This window comes from Camarhynchus parvulus, chromosome 1 (genome assembly GCF_901933205.1).
Source record: "Camarhynchus parvulus chromosome 1, STF_HiC, whole genome shotgun sequence".
NCBI classification, from domain to species: Eukaryota; Metazoa; Chordata; class Aves; order Passeriformes; family Thraupidae; genus Camarhynchus; species Camarhynchus parvulus.
The window spans coordinates 94,320,668-94,333,232 of NC_044571.1; the positions used below are offsets into that span (position 1 = coordinate 94,320,668).

The following is a 12,565-nucleotide window of genomic DNA, read 5'->3' on the forward strand; positions in this document are numbered from 1 at the left end:
TAGATAATGACTTCGAATGCAATCGTTTTATTTCTTCTGGTTGAACAACAAGGTGCTGCTTTATTAAACCACAGAAGTGATTCAAGCTCTTATGTCCCGAAAGGGAAGAAAGCGGCAGCGGTCAGCGGCCGAACGCGCCCGGGCCTGGACAGCCGGAGCAAGGCCGGCACAGGCGGCAGGACCTCTCTCGGCGGCAGCACGTTTCCAAAGCAGGCTCGCCCTTGCCCTGGAGGAACGAGGGCAGGCGGAGCTCGGCGGGAGCGGCCCTCGGGGACCCCGCCCCTGCCCCGCCCCTCCCGCACGCTCGGCTGCTGGCCCCGCCCACGGGGGCGGACTGCCCAATCCGAGCGCGGTGCGTGGCTCCGCCCCCCACACGCTGGCCAATCAACGTGGGGCGCAGCGCCGCGAGCCGGAGCCGGAGCCTCGCCTCGGGAGGTGACCGGGACGTGCCCGCCACCGGCACCTCGGGCCCCGGGAGCGCCTCTGGCCCCCGGAGCGCCTCCGGCCCGGCCCGGCCCGGCATGGCGGACTCGCACGGGGGGCGGCCGTCGCGGCGCTCCGCCCGGGCTGCCACTGCCAGCTCCTGCTGCTGGGCGCTGCCCACAGCGCTGCTCTGCGCCTACGGCTTCTTCTGCAGCGTGCGGCCGTCGGAGCCCTTCCTCACGCGGTACCTGCTGGGGCCCTACAAGAACCTCTCCGAGACCCAGGTACCGCGTCCCCGCAGGGCTTCCTCCCCCGCTACATCCCCCCCACCCGCGGGTGTGTGTCTGTGTGTCTGTATATCTGTGCTTTGTTCGCAATACGGCAGTGCTGGCGGTTACCGCCGTCTTTTCCCTCCCGCAGGTGTTCAACGAGATTTACCCGGTGTGGACTTACTCCTACCTGGCGCTGCTCTTCCCCGTGTTCCTGGCCACGGACTATCTGCGGTACAAGCCTGTGGTCCTGCTTCAGGGCCTGAGCCTCATCATCACCTGGTTCATGCTGCTGTACGCCCAGCGACTGTGGGCCTTCCAGCTCCTTGAGTTCTTCTACGGGATGGGGACTGCCACCGACATCGCCTATTATTCCTACATCTACAGTGTCGTCGATATCAACCTGTACCAGCAGGTCACCAGCTACTGCCGAAGTGCCACCCTGGTGGGTTACACAGTGGGCTCGTTGTCTGGGCAGGTCCTTGTGTCAGTGGCAGGATGGTCCCTCTTCAGCTTGAACGTTGTCTCCTTAACCAGCATATCCATTGCCTTTGCCACGGCATGGTTCCTGCCCATGCCACAAAAAAGCCTTTTCTTTCACCACCTCTCAAGTCAGCGGCTTAGTTGTGAAATGAAGGTCATGGACTGTAAAAATGGAGCAGCTGTCCAAGATCATCCTGACGTGCAGAGGGCACCTGGCTGGGAGGATGAGACAAAAGTTCCCTTAAATGGGGAGGGTCATTCAGCAGAGAAACAGGTGAGTTGTGCCCTGAGTTTACACAAGTAGAAGATGCCATACTGACGTGGTTGTCACACATGCATATATGTACGTAGCAGCAGAGATGTAATATCTCATATACATATCACATATCTCATAACAGCAAAAAAGTATCCCTTTACATATCCCTCTTCCTTTCTTGTGGCTCAGGGAGAATTATTACTGGCATCCTTTTGCTGTTTGAGCATAGTAGGCTGCTCCTTAGTTTTTGTGAAACTGCTCTTCATGTCTCACCAAGGCTGCAGTTTGAATGCTCTGGGCATCAGATTGCCATCCAATGGTACAGAGCAAGGGACATCTCTGGGACACTAAACATTAAGCATATGTCCAAACTCTGTGTATGCTTCTGGATGCACCCAGTGACTTGCAGAAAAGGGGCAATTCTTCATGTACTCAGATTTTGGCATTGTTACTCCAGCTGTTGTGTGAGTTGTGCTGCAATATGCTGTGTAATGATTGGGGTTTATCGTATGATCCTGGAAGGAAGCTGCTCTAGGAAAGAAACTGCAGTAGTTCTTGGGGGCACTTGGAAGCAGACATTGATTAGTAATACAAGGGCAGAATGTGAGAAATTGCAGGAAGCACATCTGCATGATATTGGCTTAATGCAGCCTCTGAGAATGCCAAGGCAGTGCCCTGACTTGTGGCTTTTGTGGGCAGCGTAACTTGGCAAAGTCATGTACAGAAACAAGTGCAGGGACTCTTGCTTGGTGGAGAGATGTGCTGGTTCCCACCATGGGTGAGCAGCCTCCAGTTTTGGGGCCCAGTGTGAGTGCGTAGTTGCCTGCTGGGCAGGTCCCTGCTGGCCTCATTGCTCCAGGAAATGCAAATATGTGAAGATTCCTGGCAGGGGGATTCGAGGCCCTGGGGAGAGGCCAGCCTTGCTCCTCAGACAGAAGGAGGCTGTACTGGTTCTGAGGACAAGGCAGAAGGTAAGCACAGCTGCTGGATTAGTCAGCAGTGGGTATTTCTTAGCAAGTAAGCCACAGTTAGCTGGTTTGGGGGAGGCAGCATCCAGGGCTGCTTTCTGCTTCTCCAGCTACAGCTGGGAATTAAAGGTATTAACATTCCAGGGACTTAGTCCTGCCCCATCCAGCACGATCATGTGTGACCAAGGATATTTTTACCCGAGTTATGCTTGCATGTTGAAGGGTATTCGTTAAGACATATTCTGTGCCATAAACATATAACTTATCCATTCCTTTTGTTTACCTTACTCCTCTCCTGTGAGAGTACATGTAGTACCAAAGTAGTGGGGAAAAGTTTAGAAAAGGAGAGAGTACGCCTGCCTAACTCCCCTGAGGCCACTTACACCCGGTGCTGAAGGCTGAGAAGCATTGGAGTGTGATGATTGTCCTTCTTGCTGAGGTAACAGCAACCATATTTCACAAACATGGATGGCTGAAGGAATAATTGTGAAGAGGCACTGCCAGGGCAGGGCAGGTGTGCCTTTCTGCCTTACCAGACACTCGCTTGGGGCTGAGCAGCCAAATCAGTTTTTGCGCTGTGTGTGACCGTTCCCTTCTCTTGTTTTCCTGAGTCTAAACTTGTGCTTTGTGTGAAATCGTCAGTGTGGGAGTCATGTGTAAGGTGACATTGCCACAAGCTCACTTCTTCCCAAGTTGTTCTGCTGTGTTTTGGAGGAATGGTATCCACATGCAGAGCAAGAGTTACACCATTGGCAAGGCACCAGTGGGACTGTGTGGTGTTTGATAAAGATGCTTAGAAATCAGTGACGCTTGAAGGGGTGGAAGAAAGGAAGTTCAGGACAGGTTTCAGGCTGTGGTCTTTTGGAGTTTAAATCAAAGTTTTATTGCTCATGGAAAGTAGTATTTCCCAGGAACACACTACATGATTCCCCCAGGGAAAGGGCATAATGCCAAGAGCTCAAAATTGCTGCTGCTCTCTGGAAACCACTCTGAAACTGGGCATGTGACAGCACAATGTGCAATAGCTCAGTCCTGTGACAATGCTGTGTGTTTCCCTGCAGGGAAGCCAAGTTCACAGGGGCCTGAGGTGCTGTGTGGGCCTCGGGGCTCTGTCCAGTCTCACATTAAGTAACTGCTCCTCTTACTTAGACCAGAAGGAGTCTACACTATGTCTGTACGTGTGTGTGTGTGCAGCGAATGTAACCAGGAACTTTTGTCTACAAAGACATGCTCTTTTACTCTGCTGCTGTTGACATAAAGTGGTAAAGAACTTTAATTGTATGTAAAAAAAAGCAACTGTAGTAGTCTGTATGTAAAAAGATAGTAAGAACTGTAATAGTCTTTATGTAAAAAGCAATTTTGATTACTGTCATCCCCTGTTGCTAGAATTGATCTATTTTCAATTATTTTTAAGGGTCTGCCCCCTTGCATGCTCTTTCTAGAAGGATTCGGAGTGGAAAGGTTTATTTTTTATCTCCTGCCATTTGTCAGGGCACTTGTATGTGCAGGACCTGCCATTTGCAACAGCAGTGTCTGGTGGAAGTAGCTTCTGTTTCCCTTTAGATCCCCAGGTGACATCTCTCACCTTCTCTAGAAGCCCTGATGAGCTTTAATAGGGGTACAGTGTGTGGTAATGAGCTTGCTTCTTTGAGTATTTATAAACTCCCAGTGCCTGTTGGGGACAGATGTAGTTCCCTGTGCTACAAAATTTGGTTGAATTTGAATCAAGAGTTTAAAGTGTCAGTGATACTTTTTGCCTTTATGATGTAAATGGCTGGCTTCCGATCCTGTCTTGTCAAAGTGGATATTGTGTCCTGTTCTCCGGTGTTTCTTCTGTGGTACCCTTCAGTTGCTCACATAACACGTGGCAGTCCCTGCTGTCTGTCAGGGAGAGCCAGAGATGGGGAGATGCTTGGTACTGAACCCTTCCCCTGCATGTAAGGATATGGCCCTGTTTGGCACAGAGACTGTGGGATGAGAAAGCTTTTTATGCATTACTGTGTGGGGGTTTGTATCCAGGAGTGGTATTGTCACTCACCAGTGATCAGACCACCTGAAAGGGGCAATTTTGTGGAGTAGTGTGTTCATAAACAAAGACTTAACATTTCTCTCCCCTTCCTTCTCCAATCTATGCAGAAGCAGAAAGTAGACATCGCAAAGGTGCTCAAAGACCTCTGGCTGGACTTCCTGCAGTGCTACTCCTCCAGGACCATGCTCTGCTGGTCTGTGTGGTGGGCACTGTCCACCTGTGGCTACTTTCAGGTCATCAACTACGCTCAGGGCCTGTGGGAGATGGTGCTGCCTTCTCACAGTGCGGACATCTACAATGGTGCTGTGGAGGCAGCCTCGACACTCCTAGGTAAGCTCCCTGCTTAGCTCCTGCTCGGCTGTGAGAAACGTCTTGTTTCCCTCAAGGTCACTAGAGCATGATTTGGAAGTGCCATGCATTCCCCCAAGCATGCAAGGAGAGCTAAACCCTGGCATTTGGGGTGAGTCTTCCCTGACATGCATGGGTAGGGTGCTCAGTGTGAGTTAGTCATGGAAGCAGCCCTGATTCTTGTAATCCAGTATGTAGGTGTTTAGAGGAACCTCCCAAAGCAATCATCATTCTGAAATACTGGGCACAAGGCTCCAGGCATGTGGCTGACTGTGTGCTCTTGACTGTCACCATGACAGTGGGGTTATGTTTGTTTTAGCTACCCAGAATCAGACATGGGGTTCTGCGCATTTGGTTTTTCTCCAGGAGCCTATGAAGGTTTCCTGTACGCACCCAGCATGCAGTGAGCCATGGTTAGTCATTTCAGCACTGTTAGGAGCAGAAGCTATTAAGATGAAAGAAGTTGGTTGACTTGAAAGGGACAGGTAGGTCAGTGAACACAAGCATTTGTTTATAAAGTTGTTTAATACTGTTTCATTACCAGAACTAGGACAATACTGTTTAAAAAAAACTAACATACCCTTGCAGAGGTTTTCTAGATGTTGCTGCAGCACATCCCTTTTCTTTGATGGAGTCATTGTTCCGTCATCTGCTGTGGGCATCACTTACTTGGGGGCAAAAGAAACCAGGGTACACAAATTATTAGTGCTTCCTTGGGTGTGCTCAGCCCCTTCTTGAAGTTCAGTAGGAAGCTGTGGCTGGTTTATAGTTCTAAAAGCTGGTACACAACCCATTGTTAGTTGGGTTTGAAACTGTTGGCAACTTGATGACTTTGTCTATTCAGTCCTTGGTGTACTAAATCTGCCCTTAAATACCTTGCTGTCATACACTGTTTCTCCACTCTAGCATGAGCCTGTGGCTCTTACTTCTTGTTTGGATTGGCTTCATCTACCATCCTACCTTTTTCCCAGTAGAAGAATAATTGGTATCAAGGAAAAGAAGACCCATAATGTGGCCTAATAGCAGCACAATTTTAAAAATAAAAAAATGGGGCGAAGGGTATTCTTCAAACCTTATAATGAACAACTTTGATTACAAGGTCCTTTTTAAAATGGCCTGTGGACAATGGACGTAAACTCTTGTAAGACTGAAGTTTTTAGTTTCCCATTTTGATTTTTTTTCCTCAAGTACCATTTTTATAAATAGTTGAATGATTTTGGGTGATGTTTTCAGGCAAATTAGCCTGAACAGCTCAAAAGACAGAATCCTTCCAGTTGATAGAGATTAATTTCTTGAAAGAAGCAAAGTTTAATGAATTAAGTCACAACTAAAAGCTTGAAGTGTGTGACAGGACTGGAAGTCTTAACACCCATTAAGAATGAGCATGCAGTGACCTGACTTCCTAGGCACTAGTGCAAATGCTCTAATTTCTGATTTCCAGTTTGAATTTATTAATGAGCTGTTTATTTATCTCTGATGTCATGCCAGGGTTGTATTTTAGCACAAAATCTTTGCTCTGGGCCAGACAAACCAGGTTTTTCTAGCTGTTCTTTGGTAAAGTTAAGCTCTTTGATCTCTTCCTTAATTCTGCAAGAACACAATGTGCCCATCTTTGCACCAAACCTGGCTTGAGTTTCATTCCTTTTGAAGGTGGATAATCTGAATTGCACTCAACTTTATTCAGTGAGGCATCTGACTTACAGAAGAACATGCTGTTCATTCTTCTCCCTGTATTAGAAATCTCTCCTGCTGTGTCCTAGATCTGATTTGCCATTTTCATTGCTCTTAGTCATTCTGTGCTCAGTTAGGAGCAACATTTGGCAACCTTTTCATAAGGTGCTGTTGCCATCCCTGCCCTGCAGAGGGGTTTAAGTTGGCATGGTGACTCACGTAGCTGTTGGCTCCCTGTCCTGGGAAAGAGAATTAGAATTCCTTCTAGGGAGATCAGCTGACTGTTGGGTTGCATCCCTGCACCTTCTTTGGGGTGTGGCAATCCTTTATCAGGTTTGGTTGTGAAACCACTGATCAGCTGAATGTGTCTCATTGAAGGACAGAGACTGAATGTCTTAACTAGGCGTCAGGCTGATACAACCTTGGCACATAAGGAGAACACAATTTTGGTGAATTGCCATGAGATCCTCATGTCTGTTCTCAAATTTCAGAATTGCTGAGACAGTAGGAAGAATGCTCTAGGACTGAGCTTCTTTTTGCATTTCAGAGTTTTGCTACTGGAGGAGCCAGACTTCCAAAGAACAAGATGTTAGTCAGACTTTAGTGGGGGAAAATAAATCCTTTCCCTTGGCATAGTGCTGTTCTTCACCAGTCTGCAAGATTGATGTAAGGTCTGACAGGATTGCAGTCTTGTGCACACTGGTGGTGCATAAGGAATCTTGGTGTGCTTGAAGGTTTTCTAAGACAGCATGCCAGCTAAGGGCTACAAAGAGCTTAGATGGTGCACTGTAGCACTTTTGTGCAGTGGTCTACTGCTGAACACAATCCTGTTTTTCAGAGCTGTCCTGTAAACCTCCCTTTGTCAGTATGCTGTTTGTCTGGTTTGCTGTGTACCGCCATTATGCTGTTGGTTGCTATTTGGCTTATTTGCAGAACAAGGCCTACTTGGAATGGGAATTTTCTATTAATGCAATATGTATTTAGACTTCTCAGTAGTTGCAACTATGATAGTGCATGAAACACACCTTGTCTGCTCATTGAATTGCATGAAATACCACATACTTTCCCATCCTCTGATTTGTCTTTTATCCCTATCCCCTCTTCACAAAATCCAGCCAGAGTTACAAACCTGGCTGGGTTGTAAAGGATTGTTCTTACACAATCAATAGTGCATGATTATAACCCGCTGCATTCCAGGAGATGTGGATTTGGACTCCTCATCTTACTTAATCTTACAGCCCAGTGTGGAGATGACAGTAAATGTGGGTTTTTTGCTTCCTGGGAGAGAGCTCTAACAGCTATGCATTAAAGTGAGTAGTGCCTTTCTCCCTCCTACCCTCTGCTAAAGCAACAATAAATAATTCAGCAAGTGCTTTTGAGAACCAGGGTTTGCATTTCTCAACAGAAATTACCCAAATATTGACAGCACTGCCACAGTCAAGCACAGAGGAGTGAGTGGCAGTGGTCTGAGGCCTGGGGCTGTCATGCTTCTGGAGCCAGAGAGGAGGCTTTAGAGGCAGTCAGCATTGACCTATGTATTTTTTGTCCTGTTTCTGTAAAAGTAAATGGGAGTTTACAGCAGTGTTCCAGGTGAGGGAGGGATCAGGAAGGAGAGCTGCTGAGGTGTTCCCATTTGTGTCCTCCACTTCATTCATGTTTGGCTCTTAGTGGCTGTAGAGCTCCCAATGCACCATCTCCAAATTGCTCCAACTGTAGTTACTAAGATTTATGCTTTCTTTTCCCTCACAGGAGCGGTTGCAGTTGTTGTCGTGGGTCACATAAAAACATCCTGGGCAATGTGGGGTGAAGTGGCACTTGCCCTGTTCTCCCTTCTTATTGCTGCTGCTGTGTATGTCATGGACACTGTTCGTAACATCTGGGCGTGCTATGCATCCTATGTCATCTTCAGAATTATCTACATGATGCTAATCACAATAGCAACGTGAGTATCTCTGTAACGTAAACTGCTCTCAAGGTTACAGCTGCTGTGAAAGCGGTGCCTTTCCTGTGGAACAAGAGTCTGTTGCAAGGGTTTGTGTTGTGATTCAGGTTCGAAACTGAGGCATGGAGATATATTTGGCTGGCAGTGTGCCAAGGCTTAAAAGTCTTGTGACACTGAAGTGGATACCTCTAAATATTAGATAGTGCTGATTGCTAGGGGGATGTTTTTCATAAACGTGGCTGGAGTGAAGTGTTAACAGATGCGGAAAGGACAATGCTTTGTCTGGATTGAAGCATCAACTTCCCCTAACCTGTAGGAAAACTACTTCAATGTTGTTTGTCACTTTGGGGAGGAAAGCTTAGCTGGTTTTGAACCACAAAATCACTCCAAGACAGCTCAAGCACAAGGAGAGGGGTGATGCTGAAACTGGCAACTGCAAAGGGAGTTCTGGTTAGAAGGATGCAAAAGGTTATGGACCACACAGCAACAGACTGAAGCTTTGAGATTCAGCCAGCTCCTCTCTGCAGTCAGAGTGTGTTGTATCTTCTCCACGTGACCAGACCCTTTACATCAGACAGCTGGGCTGCTTCAGTGACACTGAAACCCACACAGCTCCCTTAGAGGTGTGTTGGGTTGTTTGTTTGCTTTTGAAAAAAGGGGTTGCATGTGTCTGTGGGTCTCTTCTAGCTATTAAGTTAGTCCATTGTGGTCGTATTTAGAAAAGGACTCTATCTGTGCAAGGTAATTTAACTGTGGAAAATATGAAACCAATCAGTGTGACTCCTCAAGTTGCAAAGTTGTTCTGTCCAGAAACGTTCCTGCCATTTATACATTCCTCTGCTTTTTCCCTTATGTTTCTGGTCATCCCTTTCTTCCCAGGTTCCAGATTGCTACAAATCTCAGTGTGGAGCGGTATGCCCTGGTGTTTGGAGTCAATACTTTCATTGCCTTAGCCCTTCAGACTCTGCTCACTGTGATTGTTGTGGATGCCAGTGGGCTTGGCTTGGACATCTTCACCCAGGTATGATAGATGCTCTTACCTTTATTGATGGGAGGTGGAGAAGGGAGGAAGATAAACCAAGCTGTAAAGCTTCTCAGCTACCTGTTTCTGGGTCAAGGATTTGACAGAAATAACCACTGAATCCTGATATTTTAGAAGTGGAAGGGAACTCATTTATTTTATTAACATTCCTATGAATCTGGAAACTGCTTGGTTTAACCACTTCTTTTTATTTTCTTTTCCTCTTCTCTTGCAGTTCATGATTTATGCCTCTTACTTTGCGGCCATCTCACTGGTGTTCTTGGTCAGTGGCATCTGCAGTATTGTAGGATCTTACAGAAGACAAGAGCAGCTGCAAAGCAGATCTCCTGAAAGCCAGTAGTGCACTAAGCAAAGACTCTTGGTGACTACACATGAAGATATAGGTCTGTTTTTAATCTCTGCCTTTTCTTCCCAAGGCAATCACCTTAATGGTATATGATCCATATTTATACTATATTAGTAGCATGTTTTAGAAGGTAAATATATTAGCTCTTACGTAAGTAAGAACAAATATCTTCTTTCTAAAATGCCTTTTGTTCTTCTGTTGCATGTATGGGATGTGCAGCAAAGAACAGTAAGTTTTCTCAAAGAATGAGAACCTTGGGAGATTTTAGTCTAACACTGTCCATCTGCAGACAGTTTTGTGATTGTCTGGTCAACTGCTGCTCTCTGTCATGAGATGCTGCTACAGGGCAGAAATGAGGGCACACTAACAGACCTCTCTGTGGAGAGCCCCAGACCTGGGATAGGAGGTAGCCTGAGGACTGTGCTCTGGCAGTGTGGCTCTCTGAAGCTGCCCTGTGATGCTGGATGCTCTGTTTTGAGGACTGGTACACTTACATTTCTGTATGCGCACATGCTTCCTAGAGGAGCTTGTACTGTTTTTCTGTTCCTGTCTGTCATCCCTGCTGCCAGAGGTTTACCTTAGCTGATCATGGTTCTTCCCCAAAAACATGTGTCCTGGGGCAATTTGTGGCACTGGTGGATGGGCTATTAGCAGCACTACTTGTTCCACAAATGCCTGTGCCCAGGAAGGACTGTAACTGGAGGGAAACTTAGAGGGAGTTGAAATAGGCAAAATGCTAATCCACAGGACTCTTGGATAACTTTGGCTTTGTCCGTTAGGGCTGCAAGTTCCTGTGATTACAGGAGTCACTGCCTCACAACCCACGGGCTGGACTGTTTCAGGGATGGTGTATATTAGCATAGCATTGAGAAGGAAGGTAACTCACAGGATTTTAAGCTATTCTTTGTGCCCTTAGAGAATTGTGGCTGTGGTGATTAAATTGACACCTTCAATTATGGTAGTTCGCAGAATGACTGCCTGAGGCTTTGGAAAATTATGATTTATGGTCTGTCATTTTTCCACTGTTATTTTAAAATGCCTTTATGCTTCTGGTGGGTCTCTGTCCACTAGTTCTACCTCTTCTTTCCACATGAGCAGAACAATGAATGTTTAGAGTGGGCAATTCTTTTTCTTGTCCAGTTTAAGCAATTTGGGACTTGCCTTATACTGGTTTTTTAAAATAATTTATTTTTTCCAAATTGCTTCAACACTGAGGAGAAGTTGCAGAGAGTTGTCCTGGGCTTGGGCACCTGGGTACTCAGGCATCATGACCAGAACAGCAACAAATGCCTATGGAGTGTGCTTGTTTCTGTGCAGGTTGTGGTGAGTTTAAGTGTACAGGAGAGCTGGCAAGGGAGAAGGTGCAATGCAGCCTTTCCCTCCATGCCTTCTCTCTGTGTGTTTGTTAGAGCTCCTTTCTTCTTTCAGCTGAAGAAGCAGCTTTGGTTCATCACCTGCTTTTAGTGTCAAGGAGATTTCACAGTATTGGGGTTGGGAAGGTGTTTTTCCCCTGGCTGGGACACTTCCCATCACTTTCTGTGAGCCTCAGCCTTTAGTACACAAGGTGCATGATTAATGTGTTTGGCATGTGCTGCCTGGGATCCAGGGAGCCCTTCCAGGCCAGCTGCTCAGGGGACCCCACTCCCCAAAAACTTTTCTTTCTGCAGGCTGCCTCTTGAAAGAGCCCCCTAAAGAGGGGCTCAGCTGCACTGGCATTTACACACGTAAACGTAACTGCCTTATCCTGAAATGGAAACTTGAAGCTACCCATGTATATATTCCTTTCTCTATGGTTTTTGGTTTTTAAAAAAATAAAATCTGAAGCCATGAAATGCTAGCTGATGAGCTGTCCTGGGATGGGATAGTCTGTCCTTTGAGTTCCTTGGTCTGATGGCAGTTGGAACAAAGCAGGGGGAATGGGTACACAGCACTCCTGTCAAGTGACCAAAAGGAGCAACTCAATTTTAATCATACTTTTCCTACAGAGGTCAAATCTTTGATGGGGAACAGCACAGTTGTTTTAAAAGCAAGCCACAAATTAACTAATGACTTACAGCAATATCAGTGATTTTTGTACCAAAGTAGTGAAACTGTGGCAACTACAATAGAAAGGCTTCTTATGCTGTGTATGTCTTCAAGCCCACAAGGTATGGAAGCCACACCTGGATGTCATTCAGGTTCTGAGCTCTGCTGTTGCTTTGGCATTGAGGTGACTATAGAGCCTGATTGGAGCTGTATGCAAAGTTAACAGTGATACCTAGGAAAACCTGTAACCATGTGGATGTTGTTGGTTTCTAATTAAACAGCTATTTTTGTTAAATAAAAATACTCTGAGCTATCCTGTGTGGAAGATGGTTTTTTTTCTATTTTGATTCCCTGCTGATCCATCACACTGCTGCTGCAGGTTATTCTGAGCATCTTTGTAACAAAGAGAGAAACAATCTAAAACAAAACATACAAAAAGAAGCAACGCTTCAAGAAGCTGATAATTGATGGCTGACTTGTGTAGGTTTGCATAACGCTGTGCAAGTGTCTTGTTTTGGGGATTCTTAATGCTGAGCAGTCCAGAAGCACCACTCTAATTCCAGTGCAGACTGGTCTGCAGAAGGAGATCATCACTCACCAATGCGGGGTAGCCCTGGTCAGGATGCTCCAGTCTAACTGGGGGTGACAGTACGGGAAAGCAGGTGGAGGGTTTCCATGCAGGAGGACCTTTCTACTTACATGGACCTAATTGCAAAATTGAGGCCTTAAAGGAGAAATGCTGTAAGCTCCCCATCCTGGCACA

General features: G+C 46.6%; 1 protein-coding gene across 1 annotated transcript; it reads left to right on the forward strand.

The window, feature by feature from the left end:
* The first annotated feature begins 399 nt into the window (after positions 1-399).
* On the forward strand, positions 400-12,107 carry SLC19A2 (solute carrier family 19 member 2). The gene is made up of 6 exons (XM_030946769.1): positions 400-707; positions 844-1,449; positions 4,536-4,758; positions 8,197-8,389; positions 9,269-9,410; positions 9,646-12,107. The coding sequence occupies exons 1-6, from the start codon at positions 522-524 to the stop codon at positions 9,769-9,771; spliced, it is 1,476 nt and encodes a 491-aa protein (XP_030802629.1). The 5' UTR covers positions 400-521; the 3' UTR covers positions 9,772-12,107.
* Positions 12,108-12,565: the final 458 nt, after the last annotated feature.